The sequence below is a fragment of the Barbus barbus genome, assembly GCF_936440315.1.
Source record: "Barbus barbus genome assembly, chromosome: 37".
NCBI classification, from domain to species: Eukaryota; Metazoa; Chordata; class Actinopteri; order Cypriniformes; family Cyprinidae; genus Barbus; species Barbus barbus.
Window position 1 is genome coordinate 6,155,605 of NC_136715.1, and position 25,757 is coordinate 6,181,361.

Below are 25,757 nucleotides of genomic sequence, written 5' to 3' on the forward strand. Positions count from 1 at the left end.
AGAATGTTATATAAAGATGGAAATCCCTTTAAATTAATATTAGGGCTTACTGTTGACGTGAAATTTACTGTAAAAAATGACTGTGAATTTAACGGTAAAAGACTGTAAAAACACTACAGTAAAAACCTGTTACATGCTTAATGGTAAGTTCCCCTACTATATACTGTGAAAAACTGTGTTGGACGTTTCATTTTACGGAATTATACCGTTTTTGGAAGTGAAAAAGAATGTATAATTTACAGTGAATAACCGTAAATTGACATTCCCGGAATTCCCTTTGTTACATTTCAAATTTGATGGGGGTTTTTTTTTTTGTTGAAATAACATTTTTTTCTTAGTTTTTCGGTAACACTTTAGAATACTGATCCTTTCTTAATGAATAACTATACAGGAACAAGTCACTAATGCACTATTAACATTGTAGTAGCTACCATTACCTAACAATAAACTCTGATAATTGATTTAGTAAGTAATAGCGCTCAGTTGAAACTGGTAGTTCACTATTAGCTAATTATACAGGTTCATGATTAATGTGAATTATGCATAATGTATAATTAATTCTAAAATGAAGATCATGGTAACCCACTAGTAATGACTCAAGAATTATCAAATCCTTCTAAAAGAACCACTAATTACTTGGATCAGTATTCTAAAGTGAAAAGCATCATAACTGACGCCATTGTAAGCTTTTGAATATATGTAAGGTTTTGGATAGTAATGACTCATGTGTTACTACATCCTTCTGAAGAAATTACTAATTATTTGGATCACTTACTAATTAATTAATCAGAGTTTCTTGTTAGTTACTAGTACTTATTAGCGTGCTACCACTGTGTTACTCATGTGTTCTTGTGTAGTTATTCATTAATGATGGAACAGTATTCTAAAGTGTTACCATTTTTCTTATTAGTTGTGTACATTAGGGTTGTATGTTACATATAATGTTTTTAAATTAATGTTTACTGCATTATTTCAGTTTCATGTGTGTTACCATGATGGTGTTTAGTGTTTGTGTAAATGACACTGTGCACCTTATATGTTTATATTTAAAAGCTGCCTGTGATGTGCCTTGGTTCATCATGTGACTTTCTCATCACCACCTGCTTTTGGTGGTTATCAATGTATTACAAAGGTACAAAACAGATTTCAGTACTTCAATAAGTTGGTATATTAACATTACATCAGTTAATGAAATTATGGTATTTATATGTAAACTTAAAACCTAAAATGTTTTTTACTGTAAATTTTACGGAATTTATTTTACAGCATGGTTATCAAACCATGCTAAAGATGTGGTGCATAGACTGAAAATAACTTGGTCATACCCCTACTATTTGCCAATAGATTAAAGTTGTATAGCTGATCAACAAGTCCATTTAAAGAATATGTTATTTTATTGGAAATGTCAGCAAGATAAAGGACAACAAAAATTATTTTTGTCGAACTCTACAGCTGAGTGACGGTGAAGTCAGAGAGCTCCCGCTGTGTGACAGCCTGGAATGGTACAAGCCAACATCCAACCACAGGAGCAGAAGCAAGTCTGTAGTCCTTCACCATCACCCTGAAATAATAACAATATATGCAGCCTTGGTGAGGGTGAGTAGAATAGACTATATATATAGACATATAATTTACATTGCCGTATTTAATCTTTCTTAGTTTTCTTCTCTAAATGAAAGAAAAATTTATTGAATGTATTATTCACCATTTTTTGAGTACATTTACTGATCACTTACCAAGATGTCTTCACTTCCTGGTCCTTTAACTTTAAAGTTGGTGTTTGTGTTCCTTGGATCTCATCATATGAAATATCAGGCTCTCCTTAAAATTTTATATATAGACATTCAAAATTTTTCAGAATTTTGGTTTAATAACCACATTATCATCACTGAAGGACTTATTTTTGGTATCCATTGAGATTCAATGTTGATATGTAACGTAGGACTGACAAGTGACACTCTTACCTAAAATGCCTGTCAAACTGACATCTTTTGGCTGCTGCCGAACAGCAGGCCACAGAAACATGTCCCTTTTTTCCTTATGAAGAAGAGTGATGAAACGGATATTTCCCATGGTGATGTTTATTTCATTGCTCCGTAGAATCAGAGACACGCTGATGGAACAGAGAAGCTGATGAGTGAATTCTACCTCTCAGGTTAACAAAGAGCTATAGCATACACAAATTTAGTAAAAACACATATAGTTTGAGAGGAGTCACGTGATGTGCTCATGAACCTAGTCGCAGTTGAGTAGAGCTCCGTACGTTTGGCCCCTTTTTGCTGATTTTTATTTTGTTTTATTTTAAGTTTTATTCATTAATAATACTTTCCCTGATGTCATACAATCGGAAACAGCAGGAGTTGTCTCCGTCGGCTTCTCCGATTAAGAAGTAATCCAAGCAACCGAATACGAGCGATATGGTTGACAAGAAGACAATACTGTTGTTGACGGCAATGGGGAAGGAGTTCGCTACTCACATGTTAGTTGTTCAGTCGCTATGCTCTAAATTGGATTTTCTTACAGGGGAGATGAGAGAACAAAAGAAAGTCGTCACATATCACGATAGGGGTGTAACCGCACTCGAGCAACAGGTTGTGGACTTACAGGATCGCAATAGGCGCAGCAATCTGCATCTGGTTGGATTGCCTGAAGGTTCCGAAAAGATCGCAAGTTTTGAAAAGATCGCTACCGATGTGGCTCCCGTCTCTGGCGGGCAAAGAGATTGAAGTGGATCGAGTGCATCGCGTGTACACAAGGCTCTCCTCAGATCTCGCTAAACCATGGGTTTTAATCTTTAAACTGCTGCGGTAGAAGGGGCAGGGAGCTCATTCAGCAGGCCGCCAGACTCCATGCCCCGGTGAAAACTTCCGACGGAGCAACGCGTCTTTCTTTCCAGATTTTTCTCCAGTCACCGCAAAAAGAAGAAGTGCATTTGTGCCAGTAAGGAAGGGCATGAGAGAAGCTGACATCCAGAATTTTCTTATTTATCCTGCCACTCTGAAGGTCATTCCCAATCAAGGTGAACCTAAAATGCTATACTCCCCAGAAGAAGCAAGAGTTTTTCTCAGATCCCATTCATCCACCAACTCTCAGTGAACTTCAGCTGGATATTTGCTGTCTAATCGGAGAAGAGATGCTCTAAATGGTTAGGTGACTGTGTCTTTAACTGTTCACTTTCATGTTTTCTTAATTCATAGTTATTAGAAGCTTTCATTGTGCATACAGTACTGCTTACTGGGTTCATGATGTTACTTTATTTGTATTACTTATCTTTTCCTTTTTTTTTTTTTTAATAGAGATACTACCTAGTCAGTATGTGACTATGGGGCCAATGTTGGTGCTTCAGTAATGTGCAGGTTTTTGTTGACGTCACGGATCATATTAAGGGGTGCTGGCAGATCAAGTTTTTGTTCTTGGTTTGATCTGCCATAGTTCATGGGAATGTGTTTATATTTTTTTGATTAGTGATGGGAAGGGTGGGGGGTGGTTTAATGGTAGACTCAACTGGTTTTATTTTCAAACTTGTATTTTGTCTTATTATGCAGTAATTCTGTTCGGATTTTTGGCGAAAAAGAAAGATTGATATAGTGTTAGTTCAAGAATCCCATTTGAAAGAGGAGGATATACACAGGTGTAATAATACGTTTTATGAAGTGGTATCTCGGACACTAAAACCGAGGGTGTCCTAATATTGGTGAGGAGGACTTTAAACATTACTATTTTAGATTAAGGTTGTGATTCAGATGGTAGAATAATATATAAATTATATAAAAACAATAGTGGAGAATAGGAATATTGTATTTCTTGCAGTCTATGCCCCTTCTCCTGACCCTACTTTTTTCTCGGTTCTGTCAACCTATCTCTTGAAATTTTCAGATTTTTAAATTGTATTGGGTGCAGATACGAATTCTGTAATGTCGCATATCCTAGATAGATCTGGACCAAAGGAATCATACTCTCAAGCTTTGTGTTCTGACAAACTTCGGCAATGTGTAACCTCATCCTCATTGGTGGATAGTTGGTGTTTATTAAATTCTTCTGCTAAGTCTTTCACTTTATTTTCTGCTACTCATAAATCCTATTCGCGAATTGACTATATTTTCATTTCTACTTCTTTATCTTCAACTGTTCGTGATGAAATTTGTGCAGATTATCTTTGATCCCTCAGCCATCTCGTGCCACTAGATGGCGATTTAACCCTAAATTGCTGCAGGATGAAAATTTTTGCAGTCAATTCAAAAATAAATTTGCTGAGTTTATTGAAATTAATCAAGGTTCAGTGGATGATCCTCGAACACTTTGGAATGCAGTTATAGGATTTATAAGGAATAACTCAATTTCATATGCCTCTTTCCTTCAGAAAAACCGACAGAAAAAGTTGAACTGGAATCACAGCTCCAGAATCTGACTAGAGATCATCAACGTTGTTTCTCAGACAATACACTCAATAAAATCATGTCGGTTAGGTCCGAACTCAATTCATTACTGAGATCCAGGTTAGAATTCTTGATCCAAAGATCCAGGCAGAATTATTATTTTCAAGGGAATAGACCAAGCCTAAGCCTTTAGCTCTAAGATTACGCAACAGTGAAAGGTTTGCTAATATTTCAGCAGTGAAATTCCAATCTGGGCTCATTATGACAGACCCAAAAGAGATTAATATCGCCTCCCACTCTTTTTACTATAACCTCTATACTTCTTCTGCGGATGGTCACCCTGACTCTTTTGCATCTTTTCTGTCCAACCTTGATTTACCTAGGCTGTCAGATTCGGATTCGGAATACCTGGCTGAACCGATCACTCTTCAGAAGCTGGAGTCAACAATCCCGGTATATGAACAAGGGTAAATCCCCAGGCATAGATGGTATTCCAATCGAATTGTATACTACTTTTTGGTCTGATTTAGGCAACCTCATGTTAGATATGATAAATTTTTCAGTTACTCAAGGCTCATTTCACCCATCTATTTATATAGCTGTTATTTCTCGCTTGTTAAAAAAAGATAAAGATCTGACGTCCTGTTCTAGTTACCAGCCACTTTCTTTGATAGGGATTGATGTTAAATTATATGCTAAAGCACTATCTCGTCGTCTAGAGAAATTTATGAATAGGCTACTTCATGATGACCAAACAGGATTTATTAAATCTTGCTCAGCTTCGGATAACTTACGCAGGCTATATCATATAATTAATTCAACGAATAGTACATCCTCCTCTTGCGCAGTACTATCCCTAGATGCGATGAAAGCTATCGCCCAGCTAGAATGGAATTATTTATGGGTGGTTCTACAGCATCTGGGTCTGGGATCGAGTTTCATAAATATGATAAAAGTTCTGTATGCCAATCCAGCAGCCACTGTTCTCACAGGTGCTGTTTGCTCTAACCCATTCTTTATACATCGAGGTACTCGTCAGGGTTGCCTGCTTTCTCCTCTGTTATTTGCCCTATCCTTGGAACCCTTAGCTCAAGCTAAAACTATTAGACCTTTTTGGGCTCAGCTCTCACAGGACCTATCATATTTGTTGGATACTGAGATATGTTTGACTCCCCACCATTTTTTCTTGAATGATTTTGGGACTTTACCTTGTCCGTCCAACATAGATATCTACTGTTAGCTGCTCTCACAGCAGCAAAAAAATTGCTAGTCAACCGCTGGAACACAATGGAAATCCTCTACTTCTACTCACGATTTGAGATACAGAACGACACACCTGCACAGAAACTACTCACACCTCCAAACGACCAGGTACTCTGTCTCTCTCCAACCGATGTAAGGAAGACCCTATCCAGGATTAACCCACGAAAGGCTGCAGGCCCTGCGGCGCAGCTGGCGGATGTCCTAACAGATATCTTCAACACCTCGCTGAGCCAGGCAGTCGTCCCCACATGTCTCAAATCCACCTACATAATTCCAATACCAAAGTAGTCACCTGTGTCCTGTCTGAATGACTGTCGTCCCATAGCACTGACACCAATCATGATGAAGTGCTTTGAGAGGTTAGTCATGCATCACATCAAGTCCAGTCTACCAAACACACAGGACCCAATCCAGTTTGCATACCGTCCAAACCGTTCCACGGACGATGCAATATCCACCATTCTCCACCTAGCTCTTACTCACTTGGAACAGAAAGACTCTTATGTAAGAATGCTGTTCATCGACTTCAGCTCAGCATTCAACACAACAATCCCACAACAGCTCATCCACAAACTAAACCTGCTGGGCCTTAACACCTCCCTCTGTAATTGGATCCTGGACTTTTTAACTGCAAGACCTCAGTCAGTCTGTGTTGGCCTCAACACCTCCAGCAGTACCACACTGAGCACAGGTGCCCCACAAGGCTGCTCTTCACACTGCTGACTCACGACTGCACTGCCAAGTCCAGCTCCAACCACATCATCAAGTTGGCTGATGACACAACTGTGGTCATCAGCAACAATGATGAAACGCACTACAGAGAGGAAGTGGCACAGCTGGCTGAATGGTGTGGCGCTAACAACCTGTCCCTCAATGTGGGTAAGACAAATGAGGTTGTGATGGACTTCAGGAGAAACTCTGTTGACCACCCCCCACTGACCATCGACGGCTCAACCATGGAGAGAGTCGGCAGCATTAAATTCCTGGGGGTGCACATCACAGAGGATCTCACCTGGACCACCAACGTCACGTCACTCAACAAGAAGGGACAACAGCGCCTCCACTTTCTCCGCCGGCTGAAAAGGGCAAGTCTCCCTCCACCCATCCTCACCACTTTCTACAGGGGCACCATTGAGAGTGTGCTGACCACCTGCCTCACTGTGTGGTATGGGAACTGCAGTGCTGCTGACCGCAAGACCCTACAACGGACAGTGAACACTGCCACAAAGATCATCGGTGCCCCTCTCCCCCTCCATCCTGGACATTTTCCTTGAACGATGCTCCAGCAAGGCCTCCAGCATCGTGAAGGATCCCACCCACCCCTCCCACAACCTCTTCCAGCTCCTGCCATCAGGTAGAAGGTACCGGAGTATCAAAGCTTGCACTGTCAGATTGCTAAAAAAAAAAAATCTCCAGGCTGTGAGAGCTCTTAACTCCAATCTCCCTGTCCCCCTCTGAAACTATGATCACCTCAGCACCCCCCCCCCCCCCCCCCCCCCCAACTCATTATTAACTGTTGACAATTTTCCTAAGTGCAATTCTGAGTGTGCTACACACAGGTGAGTGGGCCATACAAACCACCTGTAGTAGCGCACTCATCCCACTATATGCACACTAGACACTTTCTAGAAACACTCCCTGCTACAAAGACTCATTAGGATAATATATGTTTACTTGAGCATTGCACTACAAAATCTTGCACTATGCGCTGCTTCCCACAAAATCTCTCTTCTGCACAACAATTTAATGTACAAAATGTGTATATATATATATTATATGTGTATACATGTATATATGTGTATATATATAAAAAAAAAATTTTTTTGTTTTTTTTCACAATTTCATGTAAAGATATCTCTTTTGCACAATTTCATGTACAGATATCTCTTTTGCACAATTTCATGTACAGTATTTATGTAAATTTCTTGTACAGTCTCAGTTTGTGTATGTGTAGTCAACTAGTTATAGTAGTTATAGTATTTATAGTATATGTATAGTCAGGTGGTTAACTGTTGTATAGCTCTATTGTTTTTCCTATACTTGCATTGTGGTATGTTTATCTTATGTCTAACTAGTATGTAGCACCGTGGTCCTACGAGACATGACATTTCGTTCCACTATATGTCCACACATGTAGCAGAATGACATTAAAGCTCGACTTGACAGATGAACCTGGACTGTGTATTTGTTGGACATTATCTCAATGGAACTCTACACTTCTCATATACATGGATCTAATGTGAAAACTATAAATTCATGGCATTCAGCTTTTAATATTGTGTCATCTTTTATAAAATCTTTGTAAGTCTACCAGGGGGGTGGGATGGGTTGGGGTGTGTTCTAAATTTGTACAGCTGCTTTTTTTGGTTTATACTACTGTTCCCAGGAAAAAAAATAATAATTCAATAAACAGTTGTTAACAAAAAAAAAAAAAAGCACATATAGTTTAAAGGTATTAATTTACCCCTCAGTATTGTATTGAGTCGGTTCATGGCCCCACAAGAACTCAACTTGATTCTGGCCATCGTGGTATCTGATAGACGTTGTGTTTATTGTCAGATGATGGTTTGTTTTGTAATGTAAGGCAATTTGATGGAATCCATTTCGTCCAGTCATGGATTCTCCATTCATAGAGAACTCTAGGACACACAGTAAGTGTATATACAAAACATTCAATATAAAAAATTATGACTTCTAAAAGGATGTGTATGTAGTAAATGTGTAATAGTAACCTGAAGCTGAATCATGTAGGAGTCTGAGTTTGTGAGGAACAGGAACGTCAAAGCAGAGTGGCTTAGACTGACCAACAACAGGGAGCAGGAAATGAATGCCACGAACTGTTGGAGCTAAGACAAAACATAACCAAATGCAGTATATAATTATTATATAAAATTCCATAGTAATTAAATTTGAGAGATCTTTATGTACCTGGTATAGTAACAGGAACAGATACAATCTTTGGAAGTGTGGGCATTTGACCTAAGACCAAGAGAGGGTGCAATCAATAAAATTAGACAATGTACATTTTGTATGCATTTACCTGACACCAAGGCAGAACGTCTCAGTTACGTATGTAACCCTCATTCCCTGAAGGAGGGCACAGAGATGTTACATCGACAGACGTTTGGGGTCTCACTTGGGAGACCAAATCACCTCTGAGCATTACAAGAAACAGCCAATGACTATTGGCGAGTGGAATTTGCATGCCAAGCCCCTCCCCAAACATACGGGTATATAAGATGGCGGCGTGCATTCGCTCATACAGGTTTGTGCTGAGGGGCCGAGAAACATCCTGGCATTAAGCGCAGTTCACGGTTGTAGTATGAGGGACATAACTTCTCCGCTCCCTCCTACAGGAAACGAGGGTTACAAAGGTCACAGAGACATTCCCTTTCAGTCAGTCACATTCAACATTACATCCACACTGACATTAGGGGTCCCTATGAAAAGCACCACAACCAGAACTGTGTTATTAAATTGATGTTGCAGAGCTGACAAGCAAGCGTGCCATGACAGATGCATCTCAATTTGCCCAGCACCCCAAAAAGCCAGATAGGGAATCCAAAAAAAAAGTGTTTTCCGATTCTCCCAATATTCGTTTCAGCAATCGCTGGGGTGCAGAGACCAGTGTTGGGCAAGTTACTTTAAAAATGTAATTAAATGACTGATTACTGATGACTCCTTTTAAAAGTAATCAGTACTGTTCTGATTACTTTATTTCAAAAGTAATTAGTTACATTACTTTTCTGTGGCTACATCCATGACATCCATGAAATTTAGAGCGCTGCATTTATAATCTCTAAAAGACATCTCAGTTCATCGCAATCTCACAAATCTCTGTTACAACGAATATATGCATAATGAATATTTCATAATGTCTACAATTCCTGTGTTATAATGAGAGGATTTGTGAGCACGCAAATTTCAGCACTCCTGACTGGCCATTGCGTTCCAGAAATCAACATTGCTCAACGCTGCAAACACGTGATAAAGCCTAAATAGAAACTCTGCCTATGCTTGCGCCTGTTAATCATTTATATTTTATAATAGTTATTGTTGCTTTTGTGCAATAGTTGAATAACAATTTAGATATTTTATGTTTAGATATTTCTATTTTGTGTGAGTCCCCCAAATCATTTTATTCTCCCACATCCCGCACACACGAGTGTCTACCTGCCCGCACCAGTACTCGCCCATCTTGTCCCGCGATGCTCTCTGTTACTTCGGGGCTCGCAGGAGTGCAGGTCTTTAATCTACTGGCACTGGACTAGACAGTGCGTATGCTACACCCTTTTTACAATCTAGATGATAAAACACTGCAATCTATCCGCAGTGATGTAACGTGGCTGTAACATATAGAGACCTCGGCTTGTTAGTATTCTCTAATTACTATTTTGAAAATTATAACGCATTAAATGATTCCGTTACTAAAAAAGTAATCAAATTACAGTAACGCGTTACTAAGCAGTGCGCTACTGCCCAACACTGGCAGAGACACATCCAAAAAGGAATGTGAATCATAAGACTGATTGTAGCACAGTCTAACATGCTGTCCTAGCCCCAGTTCAGGGGAACACAACAGAAACGAAAGCAGACCTGTACAGGGAAAGACTCGGATTTACCAAGGGAAACTGAACCATGGAAGAACATACATGATTACCAAAGGGAACCTAATGTATGGGCACCTAGTCCAGTATAAGGGGTGACTAATGACATGAAACCTAAGTACTGGACCCGGCAACAGACTCCTCCCCACTGAGTCCGAATGCCACATGGGAGCTGGAGGACGTCAACCAGAGGAATGGCTATTCCCCCTGCAAATGACCTGCTCATTCCCAACACAATGGAGGAAACTGGCTCAACCCAGAGATTATAGAATCTCGTGAAAGTATAGGTGTCGCCCAGCCCACAGCTCTGTAGATGTCAGCTAGAGAGGCACTGTGCGCCAATGCCCAGGAGGAGGCAACACTCCAAGTGGCGTGAGCTCTGGAGGACCTTGTACTGATACGCCCAACCCTCAAAATCAGAAAGAAGAAACGGGCTGTGTTGACAACAACACAACCTGTTTCTTGTAATCCTCAGAGGTGTTTGAGGCTCTCAAGTGAAACCCCTAACATGAGTGTCGACTTAACGTTGAATGTGACTAACTGAAAGAGAATCAAAGCTACAGCGTTTTCATACATACCATAGGAGGGCAATACATCGGAATAACTGAAATCTAAACAACAAAACAAAGGGTTTAGTCATTAAAAAGTCAAAGACAGGCTATGTATACAGTAATAAAGTTTTTCATGCTAAGTAAGTTTATTAAAAATTCACAGCACTCATAATATAATAATAAATCAATAAATAATGAAAAAAGTTGTACGAATGCATTATTGAAATAATTAAATAGAGAAATTATTAAATTATTTAGTAATTAAACTGTACTGATTTAAAAAAAAATTGGTAATATTATAAATTATAAAGCATTTCATGATAATTCCTTTCACAAAACTAGAGCTACATTTAAATCATTTTCTTTTCATTAAAATGTATTTTCAAATATTTCATATGAAGAGGCTTCTTTTCCGAATCACACCTAATGCCTTATTTAATTTATTTTTATTCTATCATCTATTTTTTCATGTGGATTTTCTTTTAATTTACAGTGCATTCAGAAAGTATTCACAGCCCTTCACTCTGTCCACATTTTACAGCCTTATTCCAAAATGGATTAAATTCATTATTTTCCTCAAAATTCTACAAACAATACCCCATAATGACAAAATGAAAGAAGTCTGTTTGAAATCTTTGCAAATTTATCAAAAATAAAAAATGGAAGAAAAAAACACCTATTTTTGGGCAGTTTCTCCCATTCTTCTTTGCAGGACCTCTCAAGATCAACCAGGTTGGATGGGAAGCGTCGCTGCACAGCTATTTTCAGATCTCTCCAGAGATATTCAATCGGGTTCAAGTCTGGGCTCTGGCTGGGCCACTCAAGGACATTCACAGAGTTTGTCCCGTAGTCACTCCTTTGCTACCTTGGCTGTGTGCTTAGGGTTGCTGTCCTTGTGGAAGATGAACCTTCGCCCCAGTCTGAGGTCCAGAGCACTCTGGAGCACGTTTTCATCAAGGATATCTCTGTACATTACATTCATCTTTCCCTCAATCCTGACTAGTCTCCCAGTTCCTGCCGCTAAAAAACATCCCCACAGCATGATGCTGCCACCACCATGCTTCACTGTAGGGATGGTATTGGTCAGGTGATGAGTGGTGCCTGGTTTCCTCCAGACATGACGCTTGCCATTTAGGCCAAAGAGATCAATCTTTGTTTCACCATGGTCTGAGAGTCCTTCAGTCCTTTTGGCAAACTCCAGGCGGGCTGTCATGTGTCTTTTACTGAGGAGTGGTTTCCGTCTGGCCATTCTAGAATACAGGCCTGATTGGTGGCATGCTGCAAAGATTGTTGTTTTTCTGGAAGGTTCTCCTCTCTCCACAGAGAAACACTGGATGTCTGTCAGAGTGACCATCGAGTTCTTGGTCATCTCCCTGTCTAAGGCCCTTCTCCCCAGATCGCTCAGTCTGGTCGGGCAGCCCACTCTAGGAAGAATCCTGGTGGTTCCAAACTTCTTCCATTTACGAATGATGGAGGCCACTGTGCTCACTGGGACCTTCAATGCTGCAGAAATTGTTCTGTACCCTTCACCAGATCTGCACCTTGATACAATCCTGTCTCGGAGTTCTACAGACAATTCCTTGGACTTCATGGCTTGGTTTGTGCTCTGACATGCACTATTAACTGTGGGACCTTACATAGACAGGTGTGTGCCTTTCCAAATCATGTCCAATCAACGGAATTTACCAAAGGTTGACTCCAATCAAGTTGTAGGCTGCATCCAAAAACTGAAAAATGCTGCCTTTGGAGGCATTCCAAGGCAGGAAGGCATCAAGGCACGTCTGAATCCAAAGTTAGCTTCACTTCCTGTTTCATGAGACACCTTCATCCGATCGATTTTTGAAGGCAGCATAGATGTATCCTTCGCTGCCTTTGATATCCCACAACCCTGTGCGTTCAATTCCGTGATGGTTGAGCTAAAAAATAAAGATGGCGTCTGAAAGTTGCGTTTGGTTGTTAGTTTGTGTGTAAATGTATATTTCTGATTAACTTTTTGCACTTTTGATGTTATTTCTAGCGAGAAATTAGTATTATAGTAATTAAATATTTGTTTAGTTATCACCAAAACTCGTTCTATTTTGTTGTAGATCACTGAACTGTTACTCTGCCTCAGAAGCCTGTCCTAAATCAGTTTCATGAGGTACCTTTGTGCAAAAACGCTGCCTACAAAGTCATTGCCTCATAAGGCAGCGAGGCAGCAAGCAAAGTTTGTGGATGCCGCCATAGAAACACCTCAAGGATGATAAGTGGAAACAGGATTCACCTGAGCTCAATTTTGAGTGTCATGGCAAAGTCATGACATGGCATAAAGAATACTTATGTACATGTGATTTTTTTTTTTTTTGCAAAGATTTCAAACAAACTTATTTCACGTTGTCACTATGGGGAATTGTTTGAAGAATTTTGAGGAAAATAATGAATTTAATCCATTTTGGAATAAGGCTGTAACATAACAAAATGTGGAAAAGGTGGAGCGCTGTAAATACTTTCAGGATGCACTGTAGCTTTTAATACAGCAAATTTGCAATAATTAAAGAAGGGAGTTAATTATAAAGACATTCTCAAAAAAGTATAGTCTTTGCCACTGAAAGTCAAAGAGCAGTTGATTTCATTCAGTTGAAATTAAATGATTATTATTATTATTATTACTACTACTACTACTACTATAATACATTTTTGGACAGAAAACATTGCAACATTGTCATACATACCCTCAGCTACTGGAAAGGGAACTGGGAATGAAGATGATTTAGCCATTAAAAAAAAACAATAAAAGACTTTGATTTCTTACCAAGTACAATAATTTACATTCAATAATTGATAATTAGACAAGACATACATTATATGCACAAGGCAGCAGCGATTATTCATTACATAATCTGGCTGATAAATGTAGAAGTGAAAAGAAATTAAAACACCTGAAGCAGGATAACTATGAAGGCGATATTGTCCACCTGAAAACAGTGGACAATATTGCCTGAATCAAAAATCTGTTTATTACAAATTCATTTTCAAATTGTGTGTTTTATTGCAACCCCAGAATTTTGCACCCCATTTGCCTAGCTCTTTTTCCACCAAAATTTAAAAATATGTATATCCTGCCAAAACAAAAGGAGGGGTTTTAAAGCAGTATTTAGAAAAAGGGATAGTCTTAATGATGTGATCATTGTGATTTGAATACTGCTTTTTCTGAAAACGGAAGCTATAAGATATGAAGGGGCCCATTTTTCTTTACATATGATGTGTCTTGTACCCATGAAAAAAAAAGATAAAGAAAAAAGCCATACCATGGATCCCTGGATAAACATCGTCATATGCTGATACTGGGATAGACAACAACAACAACAAAAATTAAAAAAGATATTTCAAGGCAGATAAAGTATACTAACATTGGCATAAAATGAAAATTCACCCAATTTGAGTAAATTCTTGTATTTTCCAAATGCATGGTGTAGATCTTATTGTGAATTACCTATGTATACGTTTACTCAAATAATAGAGGGTCCTAATAGCCTTAATGATGTGATAATGTAAATTTGAATACTGCTTGGTCTGAACACTACGGAAGCTATAAGATAAGAGGGGGTACATTTTCCTTTGCACATGATTTACTTCTTAAAAGAAGAAAGCTTTTAGAAGAAGAAAAGATGCATACCATGGACAACTGGATCTGCAGGTGAACCGGACAGACCTGGACTAAGGTTGACCTGACTAAATCCTGGTGCTGTAAAATATAATATATATAAAAAATAAAAATAAAATTCATGCATTTTCTAAATACATGTTAAGTCTCATTGTGAACTATGTATCCATGTATGTGTTTCACTTTTTGATAATTATGACCTGCTAATTTTAATCCAAATAACTGTCTTGTGGTGAAAATGACAGACTTCTCTGGTGGTGTATGCAGGACTTAAATCCAATAATCAGCTAAAGTCTCCATCCTGTCAGGGAACTGTCGTGTGTGTGTGTCATGTGTTCCTGCCTCTTGTGCCCATATTTGGTTTGTTTCCTGTCCTTGTTAAATGTAATCATTAGTTTAATTCTTGTCCAGCCATGTTCGTCTCATTATCTATGATTTACCTGTGTATTTATAGTCCTGTCTGTGTAGTGCCATTTTGTCTGGTCAACTCGTTATCCCCGGTGTTGGATGTCTGTGTCTTACCCTGCCTTGATGTCAGTAAAGAATTTGAGTTTATATCCTCGTCTGCGTGTTCCTGGTTCCTCCCTCGTGTGTGCACCGTGACAGAAGACCAGACCAAAACAGTAAGCGGCGCCCCTTCACCTTGTTTTGTTTTCCGTTTTTGAAAAGTTTTTTGTTTGTTCCTGTTCTGTTTGTCCCTCGCGGCATGGATGTCGCCGCTCGTCATCCTGCCTTAGCCCGCGTCAAGTGGTCGTGGGAGTTCGGCGGGATCGCCGCGAGTCCGCTGGCCGCGAGCCCTCAAGTCTGCCGATCGCGGGAGATATCCGCCGCCGTCCGCGGCTCCCAACCTCGCCGCTCACAGCAAGCCCGCCGTTCGCGGGAGTTCACGCCGCTACCTGCGGTTCACCCAAGTCCGCCGTCCGTGGGGAAAGCCAACCCACCGTCGGCGGCTTCACCGAGCCCGCGGTTCGCGGGAGATCAACGCTGCCGTCCGTGGGGAAAGCCAACCCACCGTCGGCGGCTCCCCCTATTCACGCCGCTACCCGCGGCTCACCGACCCCGCCGTTCGCGGGAGATCAGGTCGCCGTCCGTGGGGAAAGCCCACCCACCGTCGGCGGCTCCCCTGTTCACGACGCCGTCCGCGGCTCCCCTGTGCACGCCGCCGATCCGCCTCTGACTCAATGCCTGCCGGCCAGCCTCTGACTCAAGGCCCACTGGATTGCCGCTGACTCAAGCCCGGCGGATTGCCGCTGACTCATGCCCATCGGCCGCCATGACCCTCTCCGTGGATCAAGTCCACACGTCACGGCCAGGAGTGCCGTATGTATGTCTTGTTGTGCCCACAGGAATATTTTAATTACCTTGTCTTGTCCATGGAGACTCGTCTGGGGCAGGCGGCTCCTTGAGTTGTGGCCATGGAGGCCAGTCGCAGCCGCTTGCCCCCCCTGTCGCAGAAGTGGAGGAGGTTGCTGAGGGCCCCTGACTCCTCGTCATGCCCAGAGGAAGCCTCAGCTTCCTAGCCAGCCCAGGAGGGCTTCTGGTTCCTGTGGGATGTCTTGTCGTGTTTGTCTGACCCTGGAGGGTTTCATGTCGTCTCATGTACTGTTTTGTCTGTCTAGCCCCGGAGGGCTCCTGATACCCCCTGGATTCCCCATGGAAATTTTGGGGGGGGGTAGTAGAGCTCTGGGTGGAGTGGGTGGGCCGAAGAAGGATGCCATGGCCACAGGTACCACCTGCCATGGCCTCCTGAGCTCCCTGCTCCGCCATGGGTTCTGTCTGTTCCGCTCTGGAGGTCCCCGTCCTGTGGTCCGTGTCTGTCCTGAGAGGCCTCCAGAGCGCCCACCCCCCCCCTCCCCGATGGAACTGTTAAGGCTCGGGACGAGTCTTTCGGGAGGGGGGAGTTATGTCCGGGAACTGTCGTGTGTCATGTGTTCCTGCCTCTTGTGCCCATATTTGGTTTGTTTCCTGTCCTTGTTAAATGTAATCATTAGTTTAATTCTTGTCCAGCCATGTTCGTCTCATTATCTATGATTTACCTGTGTATTTATAGTCCTGTCTGTGTAGTGCCATTTTGTCTGGTCAACTCGTTATCCCCGGTGTTGGATGTCTGTGTCTTACCCTGCCTTGCCTTGTCTTGCCCTGCCTTGATGTCAGTAAAGAATTTGAGTTTATATCCTCGTCTGCGTGTTCCTGGTTCCTCCCTCATGTGTGCACCGTGACACATCCTATATATTTTACATTTTTCCATAAGCTATTGCTACTTTAAATTATCTGCAATAGTTTACATAAATAGAGTACATGAACTGTTTGTTTCATTATTTTATACTTGCATGCAAAAGGATCGTAAGGTACAGGTACTTTGTAAAAAAAAAAATACAAAGGGAAAACTGTGTTATTCACTGCATACAGTAGCCATCAAAACTCCATTTGTGAAAAGTTTGTCAGAAAACACTGGACAGCTGCTTTAAAATAGAAACGGTCTCCGTTGCCTTAAATTGTAGGATGCACAAATGAAGTAGCTTCTTTTAATCATTTTTTTTTATTAGATATATTTGGTAGACATCAGTGGCGGGCCGTCAGGGCCAGCAAAGCCTTCTCTGCTGGCCTAAACACTATCAGAATCACTGACTTAGTTTTAATATATTTTTCCTTGAATGTGTATTAAATTATTTACAATAGTCTATTCTCTTCATTTCATAGCTTTTCTCTTGGTTGCGCTGCTTCCAGTGGCGTAGTAATTTATTTTAGAGCTCTTATCCAATTATATTTCAGTAATCGTTTTACCAGGTTAAACTGTTAAAATAAATACCACGAATTGCATAAAAACATATACAGAAGACCTATCTTCACAATTAAGGTCTATTTGCTTTCATATTTCATGTGTAGAAAAATATTTCTCTCTTTTTTTTATATAAGGAAGGGCAAGAGATATGATTACATGATTGACAGATCTAGATGAACGAGCTCTGACTCATAAACACTCGCGCTCGTGGAAGAAAATGGACGGAGCTCGTCATATCACATGATTCAGTGGATGAAGAACATGTGAGAATAGTCTATTCCTAAATACCAACAATAACAAGAACTCGGCATTCACTCTTCTAGTGGAGCTTTCAGTGCCACCGCGTCGACCTTTTGGGTAACAGCAGTTGCCCTGGTCATGTGATGTAATGCTCAAATCTTATTGGACGGCCCATGTTTTCGCTTTGCGAAACTCAAAAGATTCATTGGACTGGACGAAAAAAAAACATTTGCTTTTTCGGTGCACGAATGTTCGCGGCCTATGTGGAAGCATCCATAGGAAGCTATTGTTTTATTCCCGGGAGTCATCACGTGCGAAATTCGTTTAGCTTTTTCGCGTTCAGTGTGGAAAGGCCTTAAGGCCTTCAGAATCAGCAGTGCAGGCATCTATAGTTTAACATCAACGGCAATGAAATCGTTGCTTTAACCCAGCGGTTTTCAACTCCAGTCATCGTGCCCCACCCCCACCCCGCTCTGCACATTTTCTATGTTTCTCTCTTCACTTCAGACCTTTGTTCTATTCGACCGTAAGTGCCCTGCGAAATGGACTTCACAGGATATTCCGCCATGATTCCAGTTCAAAGCGAGCGTATATGTTCCATTCAAAGGGCATTGAAGTGTGCGAGACGTGAATTTAAATTGTATTTATTTACAGAGGTATATTTTGTCACACTTCACTAGTAAGTTTCGTCTGTGTGTGATGGCGCTGGCGTAGCACAAATCTGTGAATAAATAAGTTCCGAAGTGAAGTAAACGTCAACGGATTTCTCATGCTTAGGGAGTAGGGAGCAATGGACACTGTGCAGGGAGCATGTCAATCGGAACACAGTTCATTCATGGAACTCTCTTCAAATGAGCTGATGATCTGAATCAGGTGTGTTAAACAACAGAGACATGCAAATCGTGCAGGTGGGGTGCGAGGACTGGAGTTGAAAACCGCTGCTTTAACCAATCAGATTTCGAGTTGGCAGCTCCAGGGCCATCTAGCAGGCTTACGATAACGTCAGCATTGTCTCGTCCTTTGATTGGATGCTCAGAGCGCATAAAACGGTGGCTCGATGACGCAATGGAGCCACAGAGCGTGGCCCCGCCCCTAATACTATAATAACTGTTGAGAGGTCAAGTTTTTAGTTTGTCTTTTTGAATGTCTGTGATATTAGATATACAGATTCTAGGCAGGGACGGTTCTAGGGTGAATGGATACCTGGTTCTTAGCCAAGAGACATCAATATGTGGCAGAATACATACAATTTAAAAACATGGAGCGTTCACAATTCGCATCTAGAATTAAACAATGAACTTGCATGCTCAAACATGTATGGCTGTATAAATCCAATTAAGCTACTAGAGGTAATATCAGTAACATATATTTAGGTTGTAGCGTATTGAGAGAGACGGCCGCTTTCCCGCAAGTGGGCGTGGTTTCAGCGCCGACAGCGGACACGCCCCCAGCGTTTGAGAGCGGAGAGCCCTGCTTATCTTTCAAAGATTTTGATAACTTATTTTAGTTACTTGGCGTTTTTTTTTTTGTTATCATTCAAATTTGGCTGGGTGGTTAATAACACATTTTCCTGTTGTGTGACAAACTCAGAACATATATTTTAATATCACTTTACACGGACTTTAAATATTTGTGTTTTCACAGTGTTATTACTGTTTCTCACCGTATATGCTGTGTACAGTGCATTCTGTAAAATATTCGCCCTCTGTAAATCTAAATACTAAAGTACTAAATGACCACGGCGAAAAAAAAACAAGACACCTACTCGGCAACGGCGCGAAGACTCGTGAAGATGAAAAACTACTAGAGAATGGTAGATCACGTTTCATTTTTGACTTTTATTGCTTTATGCGTTGTATTCTGATGTTATTTGCAAGATATAAAGCCATGTTTAAGTTTCCGTAAGAATATCTCAGTTTCCGAGTCGAGCTGTATGAACCGGTCTTTGTTTTTCCTCCGGCCTCAGAAGATGAGAGTCATAGGGGTACGTTAAAACACATGTATACGCTTTTCTTCATCGTCTTGTATGAGTTTTATAATTTTAATGTTACTTGCTCGCTTTCCCAGTAAGGCTGTGCTAACTAGTATTTTCCTCCCGCAGCACGTGTGCAGTGCTCATGAAGACGAAAAGCATTAAGAGTTCATTAAATTGTTAGGTCAACTTTCAAACACGTGTAATCGCCTTATTTGTTTTATACCAATGTTCTCTGTAAGGTATAAATACGTTTGAGTTAATAAATGTCTGTAAGAACATCGGGTTGATTATATTTATGTCATTTTGTCAGGTTAATGGCTCAGCTAGAGATGATGCGTTGCGCAGGTGTGGAAACTTGATGAATTGTGTTAATTGGGTTTCTAGCTTTAGTAATATCATTCATTCTCGCTGCATAAGATACCTGTCTGTGATGCAATGCCCTGTTACACTGCATTTCTGTGTACTAATTATGGTTTCTATAGCTGTGGCATCATTTTGATGGTATTAAGAGGTGGATTAATTCATGTAGGATGCCACTGAAGGCCTAGGTGTGAAATGCACGGCCCGCCACTGGTAGACATGGTTATATTTGTTTTTAACTTTTCATATTTCTGCTGTTTATTTAGCATGAAATGGACCTTGCATAAAGTTTGTACACTTTTATATATAACATTTCAGTTCTCACCTGGAGGTCTGGGTGGCGCTTCTCCCTCTTTGGGTTTGTCAGCAACTTCCACATCACCTTCTTGTGGCTTAGTAACAACCATAGAGGTGAGGGAAGTGACAAACTGGTATTTCAGGGAGAGGTTGAGAGCTTCTTTCTTTTCATTCTCTTTCTCTTGTCCTTTAAGAATCACCCTGAGATAAAAGATGTTCTCAATGTTCAACTTAAATCACAGAATGCCAATTCGCTCATTAACTTACTGTCTCTCCAGAAGCTGCTTCACTGTAAGGTAGGCCCACAACCTCTGCATAAAATCTTCATTCTCAGGTGGAACATCACTGGGGTCTTTTGTCATTATAGTGTCCTGATACGTCACATTGCTGCCTTTCTACTCAGAAATAATAATACTAGTGAACATTTTCATCAGGAATGCTGTCAGGACCACTTTCACCCAAATCTCCTACACAATGGACCAGTGATCCTGATAATATGCCATTACACAGATGAGTGAAGATCTTACTGATACTGCGATGACTTCAGTGGTGAATCTCTCCACACTGTTGTCTGTTATTTGTCCTGACACCACAATCTCAGAGCCATTGAAGTACAAGCTAAAGCTGGTCTTGGTAAGGTTTGTCCCTCCTGGGTATTTAAGTTGAATATCAGTGAGGAGAGGGACGGCAACTTCTTCATAGAAGCCCTAAAAATCAACCAAACTTTAAATACGCTCAAAGACAGAACCGTTCAGCATTAAAGATGAATTCACAGCTGATTATCTGTAGTCCACCTGCAGCTGTAGATCAGCGTCTGAATCTTCATAAATCCTGCGCGCAACTCCACTGTTTTCCAGTGACATCTTTGTCAGGAAGTCAAAGTTAACATCATATCCAAAACCAAGGCAAAAGAGGGGAAACTTTGCCCCAATGGCCTCTTTCACATTGCCCACTATCTTCTCTATGTTGGTTTCACCTATTTGAGAAAAATATTTTTAAAAAACTCAAATATTCAGACAACATGATGGAAATTTGTGTACATTGAGGATATAAGAGGAAACAAAACCTTTCTAAAAATGCTAAATTTCTTTTGCCTAAATTATTTTTTAATGTGCCACAGATGCTGATGTGGTGCAAAATTAAAACTTCCATTGACATCCTAACCTCAATTTTATCAGAAAAGCAACACAAAAACGCTCTTGTAAAAATCTGTTAAATGTACAAAGAACAATTTTTTTACTTTTTTTTTCTCATAAAATTAATTTATGGAAAAAAATACAGTAACTAAAAAGCTATTGTGTAATGCCTGAAACATACCCATTATATTTTTTATGGTTAAACGGTCTTTTTGACGTTTATTTATTTATTTATTTTTTGATGAGGCATTACAAACAATTGTTATTTAAGTATGCTTGATTTTGTATGACAATGTATAGGAATCACAAAGTGAGAAAGAACAGATCACGTTCATAAAACTGCAAAAACACAACATTAATGTTTAAGACAGTTCTGATGCAGCTTTTCCTTTAGACAGCTAAATGTGGGCAGTGAGTATTTGTATGTATCAGTGTTTCTTTGCCTGAATTGGGATCTCCATCAGTCAGCAGGATCAGGATGGAGGCTGTTCCCTCTCGTGGATGACGATTGATCATGTCCACTCCTGCTAGAACTGCAGCGTTTATGTCCGTGGCTAAAGGAAGACCAAACATAGTTGTGTCACTGTGAGGTAAAACTTTCTTAATCCTTATTTATGTATTATAACTCACCTCCTCTATCTCTGATCTCCTTCACAAAAGATTTCGCATTCTCCAGATTTTCCTCAGTAGCTTTGAGGAGCTCACGCTTCCATAAGCTAACTTCACTGTCAAAGGTGATCAATCCAAAATGGTCATCCTCATCAAGATCACTTAAAATCCTCAGCAGTGCCAAACGAGTCTAAAGAATGACAGCACATTTGTCTCTATTCAAATTGCATAGATTTGCCACATATGGATAGTTTTTTTTTTGTTTGTTTGTTTTTTAAAGAAAGCAACTTCACACTGATTTCAAAACAGAAATCCCTGTCCTTTTAACATAAAAATGCAAAATGCTGCAACATCCTCCAAGAATGGGTCAAGGGTTCAAGGGTTTTACTGTCAAAACAGCTCATATGTCATATGCTTTTGATTTGGCTGAAACGTTGACATTTACCTGTTCAATTTTTCTGCCGTGCATAGAACCACTCTGATCAATAATAAACACCACATATTTTGGAATACGTGGAACATCAGAGGGTGCAAAGTAATGGACGAAATAGCCATTTGATACCTGAGAGAAAAGAAAAATTCCAATCTTTCAAAATTTTCTATTTTTGTCATACTATTTTACTTTTTTAAAGCATGTTAATTCAAATGTACCATGACTTCTCCTTTGGGATTTCGTCTCTCCACATCGTATGTTATGAGCAGGTCACCATTCAGCCCATTTTCTCCACAGCTTTTACACTTGGTCTGTTGATCTTGTGTGGGGTAGAAGGTCACCCAAGTCTGAAATGATCAGTTTGGTCATCTGGTGACTTTATTTGAAGTGTATGAGCATATTGAGAACATATAAAATGTGTTTTTAACCCTCATTTAAGCTCTTACGTCTTTGTCTGCTCTGGTGGTTTTGATGGCATTGGCCAGATCACCGGTGCTCAAATCTCCTTTCACCTCCAAGGAGGAAATTCCTGGTTTCTCTTGGATGTGCACATCCATCTAATGTGAGGAAAAGAAACATCATCTAACTATACCTTAAAATTGATTATTAATTTCCTTTTCATTTCTTCCATTACCTTGAAGTCAGCCACCGGCTGCATCGGTTGGGCATTGATGAGTAGCTCATATTTGCCGAGGCGACGCTTTAGCAGTTCCTCATAGGTCAACTCAAAGGTCACTTTACTAAAAGCAGCCACTGTCACTGAAGTTTTAAAGTCCTCTAAAGTCCTTCCAACAGATCTGAAATAGAAATAAATCCCAGCATATTACTAAACATACTACAATCACATATTTATGGACCTAATTTAAAAAAATTCCAGTACTTGACCAGTCCAGCACTTTGTCCTCGAGATACTGCTTGATTGTATTGCTGCTGAGCTTCTTCTTTTTCCTTCACAACCCCATCATATGTTTTTCCCTCTATGGTCCTATAGAGAAAGTTACACAATGATGTTCTCTTAATGTACCAGAAACTTAAACTATGTGTATTTCATAAAAAAAACGAAAAATCCATCACACTCAAATTGTAGCACCGCTACATATGTTTGTTTGTATTAAAGCATCTGTACTGTTAGCTACAACATCTTGTACTATAAAAGTACAGGTTATTTATTCTTGGACTAGTAGAAGGTAAAATTTCAAAATCTTTATTTTGTTCTTGTTTGGCTGTATTATAAAATGTACCTGATCTGATGCACAGATGCTATAAATGGCCTCTTTACCTCTTTATTTCTACTTATATAACACTACTCATGTTCACCCACATTCTGAATTTGCTGATGAAGGCATTCTTGGGAATCTTGACCTCAAACTGGATCTCTTGAGATTCATTCAGTGTGTTCGCAACACGGCTTGTGATGACTGTTGTGGCATAGCGACTGGTGACTGTGGAGTTGATGTAGAAGCTGTATATATCCACATTTTTTTTCTGTTGAGACATTGAATAGCAAACTCATATTAAAATATGGTCAAATTGATTAGCTGGTGCACATTTACCCCTCCTTTTCACATAGGGTTGCTCAAATATTTACTGCTCAAAAATGGCATGCATGGAGAAAAGGCCTTTGGACTGAAAGACAAATATGTTTTGATGACTGTATCTCAGTTTACACAGTTGTGCAATAGATGGTTCTGTCGACTCAAACTGCATTTTTCTGTCAACAACGGCATTATAGACATGATCAAAATGAAAATGTCTAAACAGATAAACCAAGCAGTTGAGAATAAATAGCTGGTTTCATACACTGCACTGTGGTTTTGTTAAGAAAAGAGACAGAATATACAACAAGCTAAATCATATTAAATATCAAATACATGATACACCACTGTGCGAAAGTCTGGGAACAGTACATTTGTTTAAAATGTTTTTGAAAGAGGCAACATTTATTAAACCAAAAATACAAATAAAAACAGTAATTTTGTAAAAACAGCCATTACTCCAGTGTTCTATCACATGATCCTTCAGAAAGTATTATTAGTATTATTTAAATCTGACCTCAAATATCTAAACAATAGTGTATATTCAGCAAGTTTGAAGCATATCTAGTTTGTCTAGACCTTGATCTCAAACACAGATATAAATCTGCTGTTTTACACTGACTTGGTAGAGTATTTAAAAATTTTGACTCAGTCTTCTTCATCTTGAACAAAAATTTGACCCTCACCCTCTTAACAGGACCTGAAGTGGCTGAGATGAGAAAGACACCCAAGAGAATCAGCCGAAGAGCTGCTCGATCCATCATGACCTGCACAGGAAACTGACCTCGAAACGCACACTGCCTTTAAACACTGCCTTTAAACTCAAGTCCACAGCATGCTATTGGCTGCTATTGGCTGCTATTAAGTTTTGTAAACACGCTAACCGAGCAAGCTACAGAAACAATAACGATAAGGACATTCTCCAATCAGAAACCGTGGGTGGACAGAACAATCCGTGACACACGCACTGCCGCTTACAATGAGGCTCTTCTGTCTGGGAATACGAGCGAGTACAAAGCATCGTGCTATGCTCTCCGACGCGCAGTAAGAGCCGCCAAACACAGATACAGAGAGAGAATTGAGTCTCATTTACAGCTCAACGACTCTCGACGGATGTGGCAGGGACTGAGGACCATCTGTGACTTCGGAAACAAATCCTCCGCGGAGGTGAGAGCAGATCCGTTGCTGGCCGACGAGTTAAATATCTTCTACGGCCGCTTCGATGGCAACGGCGGTGGCGCGTTTCTGCCGACCAGCGCGTCAGGAAGCAGCAGGCAGAGCAGCGATGATCCTGTAATCACTGTGTCAGAGGATGAGGTTCGGAGGGCGCTAAAGAGAGTGAACGTCAGGAAAGCAGCCGGACCTGATGGGATAACCGGCCGTGTTCTGGGGTCCTGCGCCGATCAGCTCGCTGGTTTGTTCATGTCTATCTTTAATGAGTCCCTTGCTACCTCCGTGGTTCCCACTTCATTCAAAAAATCCATTATTATCCCTGTGCCAAAGAACAATAAACCCTCTTGCCTGAATGACTATCGCCCAGTTGCCCTCACATCTATAGTCATGAAGGTTTTTGAGAGACTTGTAAAGAGCCACATCTGCTCCTCCATCCCTGATACTTTGGACCCTCTTCAGTTTGCCTATCGCCCAAATAGATCCACGGACGATGCCATTTCTCACGTTCTCCACTCTTCCCTCACACACTTGGGACAGCAACAATGGGAATTATGTAAGGCTGCTATTCATTGACTATAGCTCAGCTTTCAACACTATAGTCCCCATCAAGCTGGCATCTAAACTCACAGACCTCGGCCTAAACTCCTCACTCTGTGACTGGATTCAAGACTTCCTCACCGGCAGACCTCAAGTGGTGAAAGTTGGCCAGTTCACCTCAAACTCCATCACTCTGAACATAGGTGCCCCACAGGGCTGTGTCCTGAGTCCCCTGCTCTA

General features: G+C 40.5%; 1 protein-coding gene across 1 annotated transcript; it reads right to left on the reverse strand.

Annotated features, from left to right (window-relative positions):
• Positions 1-1,371: 1,371 nt before the first annotated feature.
• Positions 1,372-24,648, reverse strand: LOC306857001 (inter-alpha-trypsin inhibitor heavy chain H3-like). The gene is made up of 23 exons (XM_079396611.1): positions 24,494-24,648; positions 23,594-23,757; positions 23,153-23,257; positions 22,907-23,069; positions 22,719-22,829; positions 22,491-22,619; positions 22,285-22,401; positions 21,861-22,029; positions 21,674-21,784; positions 20,889-21,070; positions 20,622-20,801; positions 20,362-20,489; positions 20,123-20,295; positions 14,453-14,521; positions 14,085-14,120; positions 13,509-13,529; positions 10,825-10,857; positions 8,568-8,618; positions 8,372-8,485; positions 8,104-8,278; positions 1,965-2,113; positions 1,737-1,821; positions 1,372-1,561 (listed from the first exon to the last, which is right to left on the reverse strand). Exons 1-23 carry the CDS (start codon positions 24,569-24,571, stop codon positions 1,447-1,449), a joined length of 2,658 nt encoding a protein of 885 aa, XP_079252737.1. The 5' UTR covers positions 24,572-24,648; the 3' UTR covers positions 1,372-1,446.
• Positions 24,649-25,757: the final 1,109 nt, after the last annotated feature.